An 18,184-nucleotide genomic window follows, 5' to 3' on the forward strand; every position below is an offset into this window, starting at 1 on the left:
GGACTAGCTGCTTTGGCAGGTGGTTTCTATCTGCGTGAGGGGACCTCTTCCCAAGCGTTAACCTCCATCTCCCATGGCTCCTCCAGCCTCGGGCATGGCGCCCCCCATCCGGATCGAGTCTTCCTCGTCCTCCATCGCTGAGGGACAAACCCTGGAGCTGCAGTGCCTCGTCGCGGGCCAGGCGCCAGCCACAGTTACATGGTACAAGCGGGGGGGCTCCCTGCCGGCCAGTCACCAGGTAGGAAGCAGCCCAGTGTCCTGCGGCACTTTCTTCCTTTTTCCTGGGGGGTGTGGGGGGATCTTCCCTGGATTGATTTGTCCTGGGGGACAGAGGGAGCTGCTGCTTCAGTCTCCACAGAGCCGTGGCCAGGGATGTACCTGGCTCACTACCCAGCAGGGCTCCGTCGGTGGCCCGGCTGCCAGCTGGGGTTGGGGAATCCAGGTACGATAGACAGTTGCCAGTGAATGAGGGAGCACTTGCTGACTGGGCCACCCCATGGGCTGGGGGTAGCCGTGGCTCAGGCCCCACGGCAGCTGTCGGAAGTGGGATCAGACTTTCCCAGGGGTTAGCTGCAGACAAACTCTTCAGCCCTTTCTCTCCGATTCCTGGGTTCTCCCCGCCAGGTCTCCGGCTCCCGCCTGCGGCTGGTCCAGGTCTCTGCAGCCGACTCAGGAGAATATGTCTGCCGTGTCAGCACCAGTGCCGGCCCCCGTGAGGCCTCCATCACTGTGAGCGTCCCCTCTGGCACCAGCTCCTCCTACCGTAAGTCTGTCTGGCCTGCTGGTAGGTGGGCGGTCCCAGGGCCATGGCTCGGGGATCCCCAGGGATAGTCTAACCAGTGACACTCAGACAAGCGGCTGAAGGCGTTTCCTGTGGCTCTTTGCAGCACATATTAGAACGCTGATGTCATTAGTAAGCAAGCAGGCTGCTCTCACTCTGTTATAACCACTTGCAGTTGATGAAATAATAATATTCGGTTAGTCATTTTGTTGCGAGAATGAGATCGAGATAATTTCCCATCAGACTGTTTCAGTCGGACTCTAGTGCTCTAGGAAATGAACTGATGGCTTCACATGACTGGGGCTTTTGGGGTAATGCTAATGGCTAATTTGGCTCCTGAACCCCTGAGGTCTGGGTGTCACGGCTCTAACCCCATTTGCCTTCTCTGCCTGGCAGGTCTGCAGAGCCCCATCATCTCCATCGAGCCGCACAGCACTGCTGTGCGCCAAGGCGAGGATGCCACCTTCAAGTGCCGCATCCACGGTGGTGCCCGGCCAATCAATATCACCTGGAAGATGGCCCCAAAGCAGCATCTGCAAGGTACAGAGCGGCCCCTTCTCACGCCAGCTCCAGCCGGCTTCCCTGGAACTGAGCAATGGTCCACTGCTGCTGATGTCCCCTCCCAGTGCCCTGGGTACAGTACCCCTACCTCCCGCCAGACAGGGCCTGATAGCCCCCCTCCACCAGCGTCCCTTGCCCCACACCTTGTTGTCCTCTCTCTGCCTCCACTTCTCTCCGAGATCTCATGAGCGCTAGCCCTGCTCCCTCCGACCCACAGCCCCTAGTCTTCTGTGGGGGCACTCCCATCGCCAGGCCAGGATGCTGGGCAGCCGTGGGCGTTGTCCCTCTCCACTGCAGCAGCCGTCTGCAAAGCCTGTGTCGTGCTGCCTTGCTGTGTGGGGCCATGGGGCCTGGACGCCTGTTAGGCTCTGCAGATCTGGGCTGTGAGCGAAAACAGCCCACCCTTCCCCTGGGCCAGGGACACATAGGCCCCTGCTCTAGCCATGGGTCCGGCTCCCTGGGCTCACGCTAGAGTAAGAGCAAACAGCCTGGGGCACAGGGGGGCTGCCAGGCAGCAGTGCTGGCTTCAGGGAAGCTCAGCTACTCCAGTCCCAGCCTTTGCCAACAGGAGGCACAGTAGGATAGCGCAGGAGCCTGGGTGTTCGTGGCGTGGTAGGGGGAGCTCCCAGCTACTCCAGTCCTGGCCTCTCCCAGCAGGGGGTGCTGTCAGTGTTTCAGATGTTAGGAATCTGGGTTTTCAGCAAGAGCTCCCAGCCCCAGGGGCAAGATCAGCTGTTTGCTCACCTGTGTCTGTCCCCCTGCAGACAATGTGAAGATCAGCCCCAATGGCTCAGTGATCACCATCTCCAGGGCTCGCCCCAGCAACCAGGGAGCCTATCGCTGTGTGGCCTCCAACCGCTACGGAGTAGCTAACAGTGTGGTTAACTTAATGGTGCAAGGTGAGAGGCTATGAGTACAGGAGTGGGGACAGGCAGTTGGGATACCCAACCTGGGTTCCTAGCTCACTGACTGGCCCCGAGAGCCGCTGGCTGGCACCCCAGCATTGTCACTGTATCACATCGGTCCACTTCAGCTGCCCCCTGCCCCGGGTGCGCGCTGAGGGTCTCGGTGGCAGGGCCAACCGGAGCTGCTGCTCCAGGACGAACCCTGCATAGGCTGCCTTGCTCTGGTAATGAGGGTGGCGCAGGTGCACTCGGGCTGTCCCTGGTCTCTTGCCCTGGAGCCAGTGGAGTCTGGGGATATTCCTCGAGCTGGGGAGCCCATGAGCAGGGATGGGGGGGCCTTTGGGGAGGGGCAGGTTTAACCCCCACTCCCCCACCCCAACCTCCCAGCCTGGATTGCTTGTCCTTGTTGGGCCCATCCCCAGACACCCCTCAGTGCTCAGGGCTTGAATCCGCTTGTGCAGGGCTGGCCTGAAAGCCCCTGGACTGCCTGAGCAAACGCCCTTGGGGCTATCTTTGGGCTGCCCCCTGCAGTCTGTCGTGGCCAGCTCCCAGCTGCTCCAGGGAGGATTTCTAGCAGCTCTGGCTGGCAGGCTGTGCCCTTACTCCCCCCCGCTGCCCCCTCCCAGGCTCTCCTACAGTATCCGTGATGCCCAAGGGCCCCGTGACGGTGAAGGCAGGCAAGTCCATCAGCCTGGATTGCCTTGGCATGGGCGACCCGCGCCCTCTTGTTCGCTGGAGCCGCTTGGGCATGAGGCAGAAACTCGAGCACCAGAAGCTGTTGCCCCTGGAGAGCCAAGCAGTGCTGCAGGTAAGCTGGGCTCTGGGGCCGGGGGGAGGGGGCCCTGCACCATGACACAGGCAACTTGGTCTTTATCCTGTCCACGTGGACCATCGGGGTCGCCAGGGGATCCACCAATGGCTGCACCACAGTCCAGTCCTGCCCTGCCAGGGAGCAGAAGTCCCTTTCTCAGCCAGCCATAGCAGGAGCTGAGCAAAGGAACCACCCCTGCCAGTCCCTGATGGGGCATGGGGCAGTTCAGTGCCCGCTCTGAGCCAGGGGGGGCAGCCATCCTGGCCTTTCCATTGTGACCGAGCTGTCTGCCTGGATCACACTGGGACAGGGACCTGGCTTGTCCTTCCTCGCGGCTGCTGGGCACAGACGGACCCTGGGTTTCTCTCTGGCTCCCACAGCCTGGGTCCCCACACAAGTGCCCCTAAATCCTGCCCTGGCTTTGGTGGATGCGGAAGGGGCTGGTGCCTTCTGTGCTCCGGGGCCCTGTCTTGCTATCTGCAGTGCACAGTGCTGCACCCCCGGCCAGCTCGCCTGGCAGAGCGGCAACAGACACGGCTGCGCCCCCTCCAACAGGACCTAGAGCTACCTAACATCACTCCTGTCGCTCAGCCTTGGGGGCATGTGGCTGTGTCACACCCCACAGGCCTTAGGCTTCCCCATGCTGTGTCTCTGCCCCCAGATCTTGGCAGCCAAGCCTGAAGATGCTGGCACCTACATCTGCATGGCCCAGAACTCCATCGGCTCTGCACAGGTCCAAGTGGAGGTGAGTGTGGAAGCTGCCAATGGAAAGCCTGGCGCCCCTGAGATCACAGTGAAGCCGACACTGACAGTGGTAGCTGGAGAAACCGCCACCCTCCAGTGCTCTGCTACAGGTACGTGTGTGCTGGGCAGGGCCGCTGGCTTCCCTGGCGCTGCCCGCTCCTAGGGCAGAACCGGGGAGCAGTCTGCAGCCACAGCCCCAAGAAGGGATGGGAGTTTGGGAAAGGCTCCATGGGAAGGCTGAGGTGGGGCCCACCTGATATGGGGCACATATCCATGCCTCCTGTTCTGCCGGCCTCTGCCTGGCCTTCCCATTCCCCCTCCCTGGTCTGAGTCTCAGACCTGGCAGCTAAATGGGGTCAGGCCTGCTCCGTTTGCAGGTGGGAGATCACAAAGGGCAGCCAGAGGGCGGGGTTGGGGGACCGTCATCTCTTTGAGGCAATGCTCCATGGGTGCTGCTCTGAAGTTGGCACCTCCCCACCCATCACACATCTCAGGGTACTTGGAAGCCACCACAAAACCCATGTGAGCCCAGCGCCATTGAACACTTGCTGGAACCACTGCTAGCAATCCCGGCGGGAGCTGGCTGAGCTGGGTGGGCTTCCGGGGGAAAGCCAGAACCTGGCATCCAGCAGAGAGGCGAGAGTGCTGAATTCTCCCTGCATTGTGGAAGGTGGGTTATGCCGCTGAATGAGAAGAATGGAATAGACGGCTCCATTCAGGCTGTTCAATCAAGTTTCCTGTACTACAGATCTGACAGGGTGGGTCCGGAAAGGCAAAGCTGCCCAAGTCGGGTACCGGACCTGTCTGCATGCACAGGGCCGACCTCTTTACAGTCTGCAGGGTTTTTATTTTACCTGTTTATCTCACAGGACAATTTGTGGTTAGTCCACTTCCCGGGGCATGTTTACCGTGCGGCCAATCGTTCTGACTGTTACTTTTCCATCCTCCTTCACATTCCCCTCTACAAAGAATCACAACACATTTGACCTACTTGAAAGAGCTTAACTGGGGTTTAACCAAGTGTCTTCACCAAGTCGTTCCATTTGCTCTGTGCGGCTGAGTGCATTTGAAATGGAACGGTTTCCACAAGATGATTTATGTCTCCAGTGATACATTTCTTTGCTATTAAATTAACAGTGTTTTGTCTGCAACAGTTCGTTTTACTTTATCCCTTATTGTGGTTTTATTACTACAGTATAACTTGTGAGTTTAGTAGTCCAAGCCAAAACTCAAGCCAGCTACCAAGACAGGTTACAGAGGATTCTGTTCACTCACTTCAGGAGCAGTTACTTTATTTGCTAGTAATTTTGGTATATTTAAGCTTGGAAGGAGTAGATTTTTATCAGTAAATGTCAATTTCACAATATACGCACATACGGAGACACAGACACACACACACACAGAAACACAAACGTACACACATAAATATTTCCATCAATAATAATTGAAATTCACAGCTAGGTAAAGTGAGAAAAATGCTGCTTGAGAACTAGAGTTTGATTTCAGGCTGTGCACTTTGTTTTGACAAATTGACTTTGACAATTTGTGTTTCAACAGTTACAAAGCATTAACTTTTTGAGTCTCAGCATCAACTGTCATTAAATAGTTATTCTCTGACCCCCTCATTGTCTGACCCCCCCTCCCATATTCTTCCACAACTGTGAAACTGTGTATGGATACAAACTGAAACCAGTGCATAATATGACCCACCGATGATATCCATCAAAACTGTAAAGCATTGCATTCTGCCCAGCCACGGACATTTTCAGCAATACTTTGTTGCCCAGCTCTACTCTCCTCTCACTCACCGACTTTTCACACTGGCCAGGAAGGAAGCCTAACTGGGAGCAGTTCCTGCAGATCCATGGCCGTGCAGTGCCACACAGGTCCATGGAGTGGGCCCCAGATCAGCAAGGGGAGGAGTGTCCTTGTGGCAGCCCCATGATGTGGGGAGGGCAAAGGAGATCTCTCCCCAGCAGCCATCTGAGGCAGACAAAGGGAGCCATCCATTAGCATTGTATGTAGGAGTTAAGTTAGGGGCATCTGCCCAGTGCCCAGGCCCTAGCTAGCTAGCGATCCCCTCACATCCCTCTAGCCACCCTCCAGTCTGGACCAGACGGGCATCCCTCAGGAGCAGTGCGGACAGCTCACCCGGCCCGGCCCTGGGCCTGTCTAGCCAGCACTTCACTGTCTCTTTGTCCCTGCAGGCGACCCGCCTCCCAGCATCCAGTGGTCCAAACTGAGGGCCCCGCTACCCTGGCAGCATCGGGTGGTGAATAACACTCTGCTCATCCCCCGCGTGGCCCAGCAGGACTCAGGCCAGTACATCTGCAACGCCAGCAATGCTGCCGGCTTCACCGAGGCTTTCGTCACACTGGACGTGGAGAGTAAGGAGCTCCCACCCCACGCCCGGGCAGCTGGCACGTCACCTCTGACCTCAGGCCCCGTATTTCTGTGCCGTGTCAGCTGGTGGGAGAGTCTGGCTGGGGGGCTGGCTCGCCAGCGCATGCCACGGGGGAAAGGGGAGGGTGAAAGATGGGGAGCTGATGCCATGGGGCTCTAGTGGCTGAGATGCGTGAAGCCCCTGCCTGCAAACTGCAGCCCCTTGTGCCCTAGGGCTCCCTGCCCCAAGTGTGGAGTGGAGCAGGTGTTTCATTTGGGCACCAGGCTCTCACTGAGAACTAGCACTGATCACTGGTAAATGCAGGGACTGGGGGACAGGCCCCATCCACCCTGCCATTCCTTCCCCATTTCCCTGCAGGGTCTCGTGGAGTGACACAGGGCTGCCAGGAGGGGGCAGTGCACCCATCACTATGTGCCCCATGTGATAGCTGTGGCCAGCTGCCCTGGTTGGGCAAAGTGGGGCTCAAAATTGGGAGACTCTGTACCAGGGGTGCTGGGGATAGAGACCTGCTTGGCCCCCATCCCTCCTGTTGGCTTTGCCTGCTCCATGGCAGCATTCAATGGCCCAAGCCATGGGACCCCCGTCCCCGGGGGAGATGGTGCCACAGCCAGGCAGCCCATGGGCTCCAGCTCAGGCCCTTCCATCCCTACGCGGGGCGGGGGCACGACGGATTCATGGCTGCGGTGGCCCTGGGGGAAGGGGACCAGGGGGCCACCGTGGGAGCAGATGGGGCCCCAGACACAAAGCACAGAGCAGCCATCGCCAGCAGGGCCTGTTGCAGGCAGCGCTGGGCTGATCCCCTAATGCCCCCTGTGCCTCTCTGCCCCCCCCAGCACCCCCATATGCCACCATCCTGCCCGAGGAGGTCTCGGTGGCGGCAGGCGAGGCAGTGCGGCTGCAATGCCTGGCCCACGGCACACCACCCCTGCGCTACCAGTGGAGCAAGACCAATGGCAGCCTCTCCAGCAACGCCGTCCTGCGGGAGAGTGCCCTGCACATCAGCCCGACTGCGCCCGAGGACTCAGGGACCTACCGCTGCCTTGTCAGCAACCGGGTGGGCTCAGCAGAGACCTTCGCCCAGGTCAGCGTCCAGGGTGAGTATCGGGGCAGAGGGCCCAGGCAGAGCCCAGCACTGGGGGAGCCAGCCCTGGAGAGAGGGTGGGGATGGGGCCACAGTGATGCTCCAACAAGAGGAGAGGGGTGGGGTGGCAGTGGAGTGGTCCCTGGCCGGAGAAGGGGCCAGTGGACTGGGGTGGAGTGACCCCGGGGAGGAGGTGGTGCAGGGTGAGGGAGGTGCGGTCCCAGCGGGGAGGGAATGGCGGTGTGGCTTTGGGGAGGACATGGCAGGGTGGGGGCAGGACAGCCCCAGGGGGGAAGGGTTGCAGCCCCGGGGATGGGGTGGCAGGCTGGGAGTGGGGCAGCCCCAACGAGGAGGGGGTAGGGCCTGGGGGGGGGGCAGGGTGGGAGTGGGGCAGCCCCGGCATGGAGGGGGTGGCGGCCCCAGGGAGGGAATAGCGGGGTTGAGGCAGGGCAGCCCCGGCGTGGAGGAGGGGGGAGGGGCAGCCCCAGAAGGTGGCGTGGCGGCCCTGGGGAAGGGGGGCGGGGGGGGGGCAGGGCAAGTTCCAAGGTTGGTCACAGACTTCGGAGCGGGTGAACAAGGGCACGTTGTGACTTTGCTCCAATTGGCACAGTGCTGGGCAGGCACAGTTTTGCCAGTCCCCAGGCACAGCACACGGCCAGCTGACCCACTGTATGAGCTCTGCAGCTGTCGGACCCACAGAGCCTCCAGCTTCTGCCTATGCCCAGCATCTCCTGAACTCTCCCCAGCCCCACCTCAGCTCAGCCCCTCCTGCAGCCGGGGGCTTTTCTGCCCCTGCCCCTGCCAGGCAGGGTACTCGGGGGGGCAATCAGTGAGGGGTTTTCCCTGGGGAGGCTGAAGAAGGCGGTGACAATGCTGCTCTGGCTCCCCCGCCCCATTGGGGGTTGTGTGCAAGGGATGCTGCCAGCCCTGCTGGAGGTCAGGCGGGGGAGAGGAGGGGGTGATGCTGGCCCAGCTGGCAGGAGAGATGAATGATGCCAGCCCTGTTGTGGTCGGGCAGGGGAAGGGGCGGTGCTGATCCTGCTGGCAGGGGGAGGGGTGACACTGCCTCCGTAGGCGGCGGGGAGTCCTAGTGGATTCCAGCAGCCAAGAGCTGTGGGGGCTGCCTTAGGTGCCAGGGGCGCAGGCTGGAGGGGGTGAGCCGTCAGGCAGTGGCTCAGCGAGTCCCCTTGAGCTCACCATGTTGGCTCCAGCACGTGCAGCTCCCCTGGGGATGGGGGTTGGGTGGCTGTAGCTGATACCTCTGTGCCTCTGCCCCCCACAGGATCAGCCCCCAGCGCCTCCCCGACTGTGCGAGTCACACCCCAGACGGTCGTGAAGGGCGTGGGCGGCATGGCCGAGTTCACCTGCTCCGTCACCGGAGACGCCCGGGCGCGGATCGAGTGGTTCAGGGAGGGTGGGGAGCTGCCCGCCAGCCACAGCGTGCGGAACGGGGTGCTGCGGTAAGGAGGAGCAGAGGCACGGGGCTGGAGCACGCAGGCCTGCGCCCTCTCTGGGGAGTGCCCAGGGATGTAACCAGTGGGATTCACCCCCATGCCCTGCAGAGCGGCTGCCCCCATCAGCCCAGGGCCTCTTTGCTGAGACGGGGCAGCTAGTGCTCTTGGGGATGGCTTTCATGTGGTTCGACCCCCTGCCCGCCCTCCCTAACAGCAGAGTTCAAGACTCTTCTCCTTCAGGGCATGAGCTAATTGCCCCAAGGATCAGGTGGGAATGCCCGTCCCTGCCCTGCCCAGCGTTGTGTAATTAGCTGGGTGTGTCATGCGGGGTGGATCCACCCCCAGAGCCTCAGGGATAAGCTGCTGTCTGTGGCTGGATAGCAGACCTGGGGAGTGCTGGGGGCACAGCACGGGAGGTCTAACCCTCTGTGGCTTGGAGGCCTGGCCAGGTGGCACCGCTGGGGGGCAAAGGGGCCTCAGGGTATGTGGGAGCCAGTCCATCTCTTTACTGTTTCACTGCAGAATCCAGAACTTGGATCGTGGTTGCCAGGGGGTTTACACCTGCCGAGTAAGCAGCCCCTTCGGGCAGGCCCAGGACAGCGCAAGGCTGGTGATCCAGGGTAAGCAGGGGCCCTGGCACAGGGAGGGGGAGAACACAGATGCTGCCAGCTGAGTGGGACTGAGCTGGCCACACAGCCTCCACACTAGCCACTGCTGCTCTGGAAGAGAAGCCGGGTGTCAGGGCCACCCAGAGGAGTCACGGGGCCTGAGGTCTTCGGTGGCGGGGATCTTTCTGCTCTGGGTCTTCGGGGCACTTCGGCTGCAGGTCCCAGAGTGAGTGAAGGACCTGCCGCCGAACTGCCACCGAAGACGCGGAGCGGAAGGAGCCCTCGCCGCCGAACTGCCACCGAAGACCCAGAGCGGAAGGAGCCCTCGCCACCGAACTGCCGCCAAAGACCCAGAGCAGAAGGAGCCCTCGCCACCGAACTGCCGCCAAAGACCCAGAGCAGAAGTAGCCCTCACCACTGAACTGCCGTCAAAGACCCAGAGCGGAAGGAGCCCTCGCCACCGAACTGCCGCCAAAGACCCAGAGCGGAAGGAGCCCTCGCCACTGAACTGCCGCCAAAGACCCAGAGCGGAAGGAGCCCTCGCCACTGAACTGCCGCCAAAGACCCAGAGCGGAAGGAGCCCTCGCCACCGAACTGCCGCCAAAGACCCAGAGCGGAAGGAGCCCTCGCCACCGAACTGCCGCCAAAGACCCAGAGCGGAAGGAGCCCTCGCCGCTGAACTGCCACCGTCGACCCAGAGCGGAAGGAGCCCTCGCCACTGAACTGCCGCCAAAGACCCAGAGCGGAAGGAGCCCTCGCCGCTGAACTGCCACCGACAACCCAGAGCGGAAGGAGCCCTCGCCACCGAACTGCCGCCAAAGACCCAGAGCGGAAGGAGTTCCGGGTCTTCGGCAGTGGATCCTTCACTCGCTCCGGGTGTGTTCGGCGGCACTGAAGTACTTGCCGCTGAAGACCCACCGAAAACTCTCATGAGGGCCCCTGAAAACTCTCATAGGGGCCCCTGTGGGGCCCGGGGCCTGGGGCAAATTGCCTCACTTCCCCCCCCCAACTCGTGGCCCTGCTGGGTGTTCCTCCCTGCCCTCCCCTTGGCACAGCTGCTGTGTGGGGGGCTGGCCCTAGAGGTTAACGCTGCTCCCATGTTCGTGCCCTCTGTGACCACTTGGGAGGGTGCCCCCTCGCTCACCTCTGCCATCTGCCCCACCCAGCTCTGCCCAAGGTTATGATCAACATGCGCACCTCGGTGCAGTCAGTGCTGGTGGGCACGGCAGTGGAGTTCGAGTGCCTGGCCATCGGGGACCCCAAGGCGCACATCACCTGGAGCAAGGTGGGCAGCCGCATGCGCCCCGAGGTGGTCATCAGTGGTGGGATGGTGAAGATCGAGCAGGTGGAGCAATCGGACGCGGGGCAGTACCGCTGCACCGCCACCAACGACGTGGGCACCGTGCAGTCCAACATCATCCTGCACGTGCAGTGTAAGTGCCTGCTCCCCTACAGGGGGCGCCCCGTCCCACGGCATCTCCCCTTGCACCACGAGAGGCGGGGTTTCTCACGGTGGCTCTTGCCCTGTGACGCGCTGTGGCACACGCACTACACCAGTGCCCGTCACTGGGGGTCATGGGGCCCTGTGCTGGATGAAGTGAGCGGCCTGCAGAGCAAAGGGTGACGCATCCCCGCACATCGGGTGGGCTGTGGGTGGGTTGGCAGCTGAGCCCCGGGCAGGAATGCCAGTGCCTTGCGCTGACGGATGTGTTCCTTCACTGCAGCCATCCCCCAGATTGCAGCTCAGCCGGAGATCAAGGAGGTCACCACAGGGTCGAGGGCAGTATTCCCGTGCCTAGCGTCTGGCTTCCCCGTCCCAGAGATCAAGTGGACCAAGGTAAATCACTGATCTTTAGGGAATGCCCCCCCGCCCTCCAGCCCTGGGCAGTTACTCCCCTGGCACTCTCGCAATGAGCAAGGAGAGAGGAGGGCAGCCTGGGCTTGCCAGCGACAGCCGCTCTCGGCTTCACCAGCAAGAAGGGGAAATCTGCAGTGGGGATGGCATAAGGGTGAGCCCCTGTTGTGAGAATTCTCTGGTGTCAGTGGAGTTTGAGTGTCAGGGGCCACTGGTGGTAGTGATCCACTGCTCATCCCAGAGAGGTGGGCATGAGGAACTGAGGGGGAATGGAGGAGTGGGTAGATGTTGTGACGATGGGGTTCTGGCAGGACCCAACTGAGAGTGCCAGTTCAGGACCAGTTGCTCAAATAGGGCAGTCACAGCCCAAGGCTGGAGTTTTTCCACCTCTGAGGCAAACCAAACCAGCCAGACAAAGAGGACTTTGGTTTCACCCCACTGGCTAACCACAAGTCACACAAGCAATTCCCTTAGACACTCCAGTCTCCCAGTATCACCACCGGTCCCACTCATCCTGGAGATGAATGGTTATGAAAACCAACACCCCAATAAAAGAAAACGGTTCTCTCGATCCTAAAGAATCAAGCCCCAGACCCAGGTCAATATACACATCAGATCTTACCCACAAATCACTCTGTTGCCAATCCTTTAGAATCTAAAATCTAAAGCTTTATTCATAAAAGGAAAAAGATAGAGATGAGAGCTAGAATTGGTTAAATGGAATCAATTACATACAGTGATGGCAAAGTTCTTAGTTCAGGCTTGTAGCAATGATAGAGTAAACTGCAGGTTCAAATCAAGTCTCTGGAGTACATCCACAGCTGGGCTGGGTCAACGGTCCTTTGTTCAGAGCTTCAGTTTGTAGCAAAGTTCCTCCAGAGATAGGAAGCAGGACTGAAGACCAGATGGAGATGAGGCATCAGCTTTATATAGGATTTTCCAGGTGTAAGAACCTCTTTGTCCTTACTGTGGAAAATTACAGCAAAATGGAGCCTGGAGTCACATGGGCAAGTCCCTGCATACTTTGCTGAGTTACAAGGCGTATCTGCCTTCTCTCCATGAGTCAATTGTGTAGCTGATGGTCCTTAATGGGCCATCAAACAGGCGAGGCAGAGCTAACACCAACTTGTCTGGGATGTTTCCCAGAAGCACAGCACAAATTTGAAATACAGACAGTATAGAGCCAATACTCATAACTTCAACTACAAAACGATACATACATATAGACACCATAATTATAACCAGCAACCCATAATGTGGTCTTAGACACCTTATATGACTCCCTTTACATAAGATTTGGTGCCACTATAGCACCTTGGTTGCAACCATGTTCTATATGGTCCCAGATTATATCAATAACATCACAGATGTGTGGATGCATAGACGGAGAGGTGGGTGAACAGAAGGTAATGAGTGGAATGGTAGATGACAGATGGACAGACAGATGAGTGAATGGATGAATGAGTGGGCAGATGGTGGACAGATAGGTGCATGGGGGATGGATGGGTGGATAGGTGGGGGGTGGATGAGGGATGGATAGATGGTGGATGGACGGGTGGATAGGTGGAGGGGTTAATAATGGGTGCATGGGGGAGACTGGATAGGTGGGGGCATGGATGAGGGACAGATGGATGGGTGGATAGGCGGGGTGGAAGGGGGACAGATGGGTCAGTAGATGGACAGGTAGATGAGGGACAGATGAGTGGATAGATTGAGGGGTGGAGGATGGGTAGATGGGTCAGTGGGTGGGGGGCAGATGGGTGGATAAGCGGGGGCAGCAATGTTGGATGTATGGAGAACAGACGGGTGATTGGTGGAGGGGTGGATGATGGGCTGATGGGGGATGGGTGGGTCAGTGCATGGCAGACAGATGGGTGGATAGGTCGGGGGGTGAATGATGGACAGATGGATCAGTGGATGGAGGTGGATGGGTGGATAGGTTGGGGTGGATGGCGGATGGATGGATGGGGGACGGATGGGTGGATTGGTGGGTGGGGTGGATGATGGGGGGATGGTGAATGGGTGGGTCAGTGGGTGGGGGACAGATGGGTGGATAGGTGGGGGAGTGGATGGGGGGTGAATGTTGGACGCATGAGGGATGGATGAATGGATGGGTGGGGGGTGAATGATGGGCAGATAGGGAATGGATGGATGGGGTACCGATGGGTGGATAGGTGGGGGGATAATGGGCGGATGGGTGGGTCAATGGATGAGGAACGGATGAATGGGGTACAGATGGGTGATTAGGTGGGGGGGTGGATGATGGGCGGATGGGAGATGGATGGGTCTGTGGATGGGGGACAGATGGGTGGCTAGGTGTGTGGGTGGATGATGGGCTGATGGGGGATAGTTTGGTCAGTGGATGGGGGACGAATGGGTGGATAGGTGGGTGGGATGGATGATGGGCAGATGGATGAGTGGATAGGTGAAGGGTGGATGATGGGTGCATGGGAGATGGATGAGTGGATAGGTGAGGGCGGAGGATGATTGGCGGATAAGGGATGGTTTGGTCAGTGGATGGGGGACAAATGGTGGATACATGGGTGGGATGGATGATGGGCGGATGGATGAGTGGATAGGTGGGGGGTGGATGATGGGCGGAGGGGGGATGGATGGGTCTGGGGATGAGGGACAGATGGGTGAATAGGTGATGGTGGGGTGGGTGATAGTGGCTGATGCCCTGGTCTGACATCTGGTTGCAGCTGGAAGGAGACCTCCCAAAAGACATTTGTCTGGAGAACAACGTCTTGACCATTCCATCTGTGAAACCAGAAGATGCCGGGATCTATGTCTGCACGGCGTCGAACAGGCAAGGGAAGGTGACGGCCTTCTCCATGCTCAAAGTCCGAGGTGAGCATTCATGCTGCACTGGCGCCTGCAGGATGTGACCCGTGCAGCTGGGAGGGACATGTCCCTCATGTCCCCCATTGGTGTCTTCACATTACTGCCGTTGTCCTTCCTCCCTGCCCCGGAGGCACCATGTTACAGAGGGTGTCCTTCCAGCTGAGGGCAAGGTGACGGGATCCCCCTCAGAACTGGTTGGCACCTTAGTAACCTCCCCATCCTGCTGCGGCATGCACAGCGCAGTCCCCACGCTGACCCAAGAGCGACGGGGGACTGAACTTCCCATCGGATGGAGGCACCAGGCTAAACCCTAGATGTGCAGCCGTGGGAAGATCTACCCTGGGGCCCATGTGTGCAGCCAGCGGGGGCACTGCTGAGCAGGCCGAGGCACTCACTTTCCCCATGGCGTCCCGAGCCCCACCGGGCCGTGGTCATTGAACCTGAGCGCTGCTTAACCCCAGGCCTCCAGCCAGGCTGCACTGTCCTGTTCAGCTGCTCTTCGGGGGTCCAGGTTTCTCAAGCTAGGGGCTCAGCTCTCGATGGCAGGGGGAACAGGCTCTCTGGCATCTCTCCATCTCTGCCCCCATGATCCGTCAGAGTGGAGGTGGCAGCGGCATGGCTGCTCATCCCCCCTCCCATGCACACCCACAACAGCTGGGTGCCATGTGGCCCAGCTCTTCCCGTGAAGCCGGTGATAGCCGCAGGTCCTTCAGGTCTGGCAGGAGAGGATCCCAGACCTGAGCGCTGGCAGGGAGCCGGGAGCCGGCTCCCTGCCTATAGATTTAACTCTCGTGTCTAGAGTGGCCCGAGGCCCAGGGTCAGTCTGCACTGCTGGGGCTGGGAAGGCTCCAGGCCCTAGCTCCTCTTCATAACGGGCACTGGCAGCCCTGCACGTGGGTCTGTTCCATCACACACTGACCAACTCTCCCTCCTTCCACCATTCCAGAGCGGGTGGTGCCATATTTTACTCAGAATCCTCAGACCTTCCTTGCCTTGCCCACCATCAAGGACGCCTACAAGAAGTTTGAAATCCAGATCACCTTCCGGCCAGACACTGCTGATGGTGAGCCAAGTCCATCTGAGAAGCAGCCACGCCTGCCCACCCAGGGATGCCATCTTCCCGCAGGGGCAAGGGGTGGGACCCTGAGCCAGGACAGGGCTGGTGGGGGTAGTGGGGAGGTGAGGGGCTTCTCCACTGCTAACTGCATCGGCGAGCCCCTGCCTTCGATTGTAGCCCAATGGCCCCTGTAGCACACGGGTCACTTTCTTCTTTCGCCTGCTCCTGCCTCTTCTCTCCCAAGCAGTCTGAGTGAGCTGGGCTCATTTCACTTACCTGTTCTCCTTCTCTTCCCTTCTCACTCCGCCTTGTCCCTCTCTTGCCTCATGTGTCTCCTTTTCCATCTCTCCTCTCCCCCTCTAGCTCTCATTCTCTACTCAGGTAAGTCTGCACTCTGCTGCCTGATGCTCTTTTACAGCCTCGTGAGATTAGCTCTTAACCCTCTACAGCCCGGGGCCAGGAGCTCTGGCCCTCTGGGCACGGGACCCATGCACCTCAAGAGTGCCTTAAACCTGCAAACCCTGCACAGACTAACTGAGTGACGGGCAGGCTGGGAGTCAGCCAGGCTCCCCCGTGTGTCTAACTCCTACTAGCCACAGCTGCCACCTAACCTCCAGCTATCTTCCTGCCTGTCCCAGAGATGTCACTCTCCAGGAAGTGACATCATCCCAAAACACTGGGTACCCAAGCGACTCCTACTGACATTGAGTTACTGTGTTAATCTGTGCTGCCAGCTCCATGCCCGCACCAGGTGGGGGGCCCTTTGGGAAGTGGGCAGAACTGATGGGCTGAGTCTGGTTTGGAAACACTTTCCACGGATTGCCATGTCTCCCCTCAGGGGCCTGCACAGTTGCTGGATAAAAGCCCACTAGTGCTGCCAGTGAATGAAAGCTATTGGCATAAGGGGTGGAGCCCTGTGTTGCTGGCTCCACCCCCACCAATGATGCCCGGTGGGTGTGGCTCCAAAGGGCCCTGATAAAGGAGCTGCCGGCTACGGGGGATGGGTGTAACTGATGTTGGGGGCCCCCAGGCTGCCCTGAGACTGGACTTTCCCTTGCTCATGGGCTGGGCCTTCCTGCCCTTTGCAGCCCCACTCTGGCTGGGCATGAAAACCCAGAGACATTCCCCCTTTCCCTGCATCCCCCTCTCCGTCACCTGCCTCAGGGAGCCACCTCATCCAAGACTGCAGAATAAAGGCCCTGCCACTAGAGGGAACTAGAGTTCAGCACCTGCCCCTGCCCTCCCAGTGCTGCCCACATCGATTGACCCCATGGGCCCACGAAGCACCACGGCTCCACAGCATCATCCCCTCTCCTGGCTTGGAGACTCAGGCTCCCTCCAGACTTCGGCCTCACCAGTGCCCCACCAGTGCTCTCACCAGGCACGCTCGCCATCAGCTAAGCCACGAGCAGAGGGCAGGGACCTCTGCTTCACCTGTGCCCTGCTCCCACCCAGCATAGCAACTTGGTGGGTCCCAGGGGCTCAGTAGGGCCCCGGCTGTGCTGATGTATAGGGGATGCCCTGCCTTGGGGCTGCCAAGGGGCACACACAATGCCCAGCAGTCTCCATTCCCACTCAGGGGCATGAGGCCAGGGCTGTTCCGGCCAGGTCCCCTCTGCTCAGCTGTGTCTGGTGTTGCCCCCTCTCCAGCCTGCTCAGTGCTGTGGTCAGGGCCTGAGCGTCCTGTAGCTTGTGGTAAGCTGGGGATGGGGGCTGAGCAGTGGATGTTTCTGGCTGTGATCTGGACCCTCCCCGCTCCTGGTGTTCGTTGGTTTGGGTGTGGCACTCACGTCCCACCCAGCTCAGCTCCTCTGTGCTTTTGGCAGGGATGCTGCTGTACAATGGGCAGAAGAAGAGCACCGGCGCTGACTTTGTGTCCTTTGGTCTGGTGGGAGGCCGCCCGGAATTCAGGTGAGACCTGGCAATGCCAGCCCCTCCCCAGAGCCAGGCCCTTCTAGCCTGCACCAACCCGACCAGCTCCGAGCCCTTCCTGAATCCAGGCTGCAAAGCGAACAGGGCCCTGATTGGCAGAGCTGTCAAATGGAGTCAATGCCTAATTCTCATTCAGATGGCTGTGAACTGGCCGCCCAGATCCACTCCGTGGCTCTGAAATCCCAGCTGCCCCAGTGGTGCCTCCCACCCCAGGATCTGCAGTGTGGTAGAAACTGGCAATGAAGTGCCTCTCATGGCTCAGGAAATGGGCGGCACAGAGGCCACATCACCTCATCCTGAACCAGTGTTGTGTATGGAAGGCAAGCTCCAGGCTGCAGCAGAGAAGTGCCAGGGGTCGGGGGGGTGGGAGGTGGCTCTGCTCCCTTCCCTGTCTCCAACATGCTTGATGTTGCAGATTTGATGCCGGCTCAGGCATGGCCACGATTCGGCACCCGGCGCCAATCCGACTTGGGGAGTTTCACACGGTCCGGCTATACCGGAACCTCACCCAGGGCTCCCTGGTGCTGGACAGCCACCCTCCTGTCAACGGCACATCCCAGGTAAGAGAACGCTCAGGAGGCCACATGGTATGGGGCCAACAAGGTGGACTGCTGCAGCCTGGGAGTGTTGCCAACAGAGCTATGGCCCCAGCCGTGCCATGCTGGCTCTGGCCCCCTGGAGTGGCACTATGCCTGGGGCAGCTTACTGGGGGAAGACATGGTGAGGCTGGTTGGCTGGGGCTGTGCCTCCACAATGCATGGGGCTCTCCTAGAAACTGAGGAGGGCACAGAGGGTAGCCCTCAGCTGCTGTGCCCATCATTCTGTGCCCCCCAGGGTAAATTCCAAGGGCTGGATCTGAACGAGGAGCTGTACCTCGGCGGCTATCCCAACTACATCGCCATCGCCAAATCCGGCCTCAGCAGCGGCTTTGTGGGTGAGTGCAGGCGGCCTGGCTCCCGCTCCCTACGCAGCCCTCAGACACCCGCCCCGGGGCGCCTGGGCTGGGAGCCCTGCGTGTGGGTGGAGAACACCGCGTGCAGGCAGCCTGGCTCCCGCTCCCCACGCAGCCTCAGACACCCGCCCCGGGGCGCCTGGGCTGGGAGCCCTGCGTGTGGGTGGAGAACACCGCGTGCAGGCAGCCTGGCTC

The 18,184-nt window shown here is 59.9% G+C and overlaps 1 protein-coding gene across 6 annotated transcripts in view; it reads left to right on the plus strand.

The window, feature by feature from the left end:
- The window catches only part of HSPG2 (heparan sulfate proteoglycan 2), a 183,809-nt gene that overhangs the window by 152,993 nt on the left and 12,632 nt on the right, over positions 1–18,184 (plus strand). For all 6 annotated transcript variants that reach the window (XM_050931128.1, XM_050931126.1, XM_050931127.1 and 3 more), the window contains 17 exons: positions 87–238; positions 625–763; positions 1,178–1,321; positions 2,107–2,241; positions 2,874–3,055; positions 3,720–3,912; positions 6,010–6,189; positions 7,040–7,300; positions 8,570–8,747; positions 9,264–9,361; positions 10,516–10,782; positions 11,074–11,186; positions 13,907–14,054; positions 14,995–15,111; positions 16,932–17,016; positions 17,453–17,597; positions 17,872–17,971. In XM_050931128.1, the coding sequence (XP_050787085.1) occupies positions 87–238; positions 625–763; positions 1,178–1,321; positions 2,107–2,241; positions 2,874–3,055; positions 3,720–3,912; positions 6,010–6,189; positions 7,040–7,300; positions 8,570–8,747; positions 9,264–9,361; positions 10,516–10,782; positions 11,074–11,186; positions 13,907–14,054; positions 14,995–15,111; positions 16,932–17,016; positions 17,453–17,597; positions 17,872–17,971 (2,637 nt within the window). The remainder of the gene's footprint in view (positions 1–86; positions 239–624; positions 764–1,177; positions 1,322–2,106; positions 2,242–2,873; positions 3,056–3,719; positions 3,913–6,009; positions 6,190–7,039; positions 7,301–8,569; positions 8,748–9,263; positions 9,362–10,515; positions 10,783–11,073; positions 11,187–13,906; positions 14,055–14,994; positions 15,112–16,931; positions 17,017–17,452; positions 17,598–17,871; positions 17,972–18,184) is intronic.

This window comes from Gopherus flavomarginatus, chromosome 21 (assembly GCF_025201925.1).
Source record: "Gopherus flavomarginatus isolate rGopFla2 chromosome 21, rGopFla2.mat.asm, whole genome shotgun sequence".
NCBI lineage: Eukaryota > Metazoa > Chordata > Testudines > Testudinidae > Gopherus > Gopherus flavomarginatus.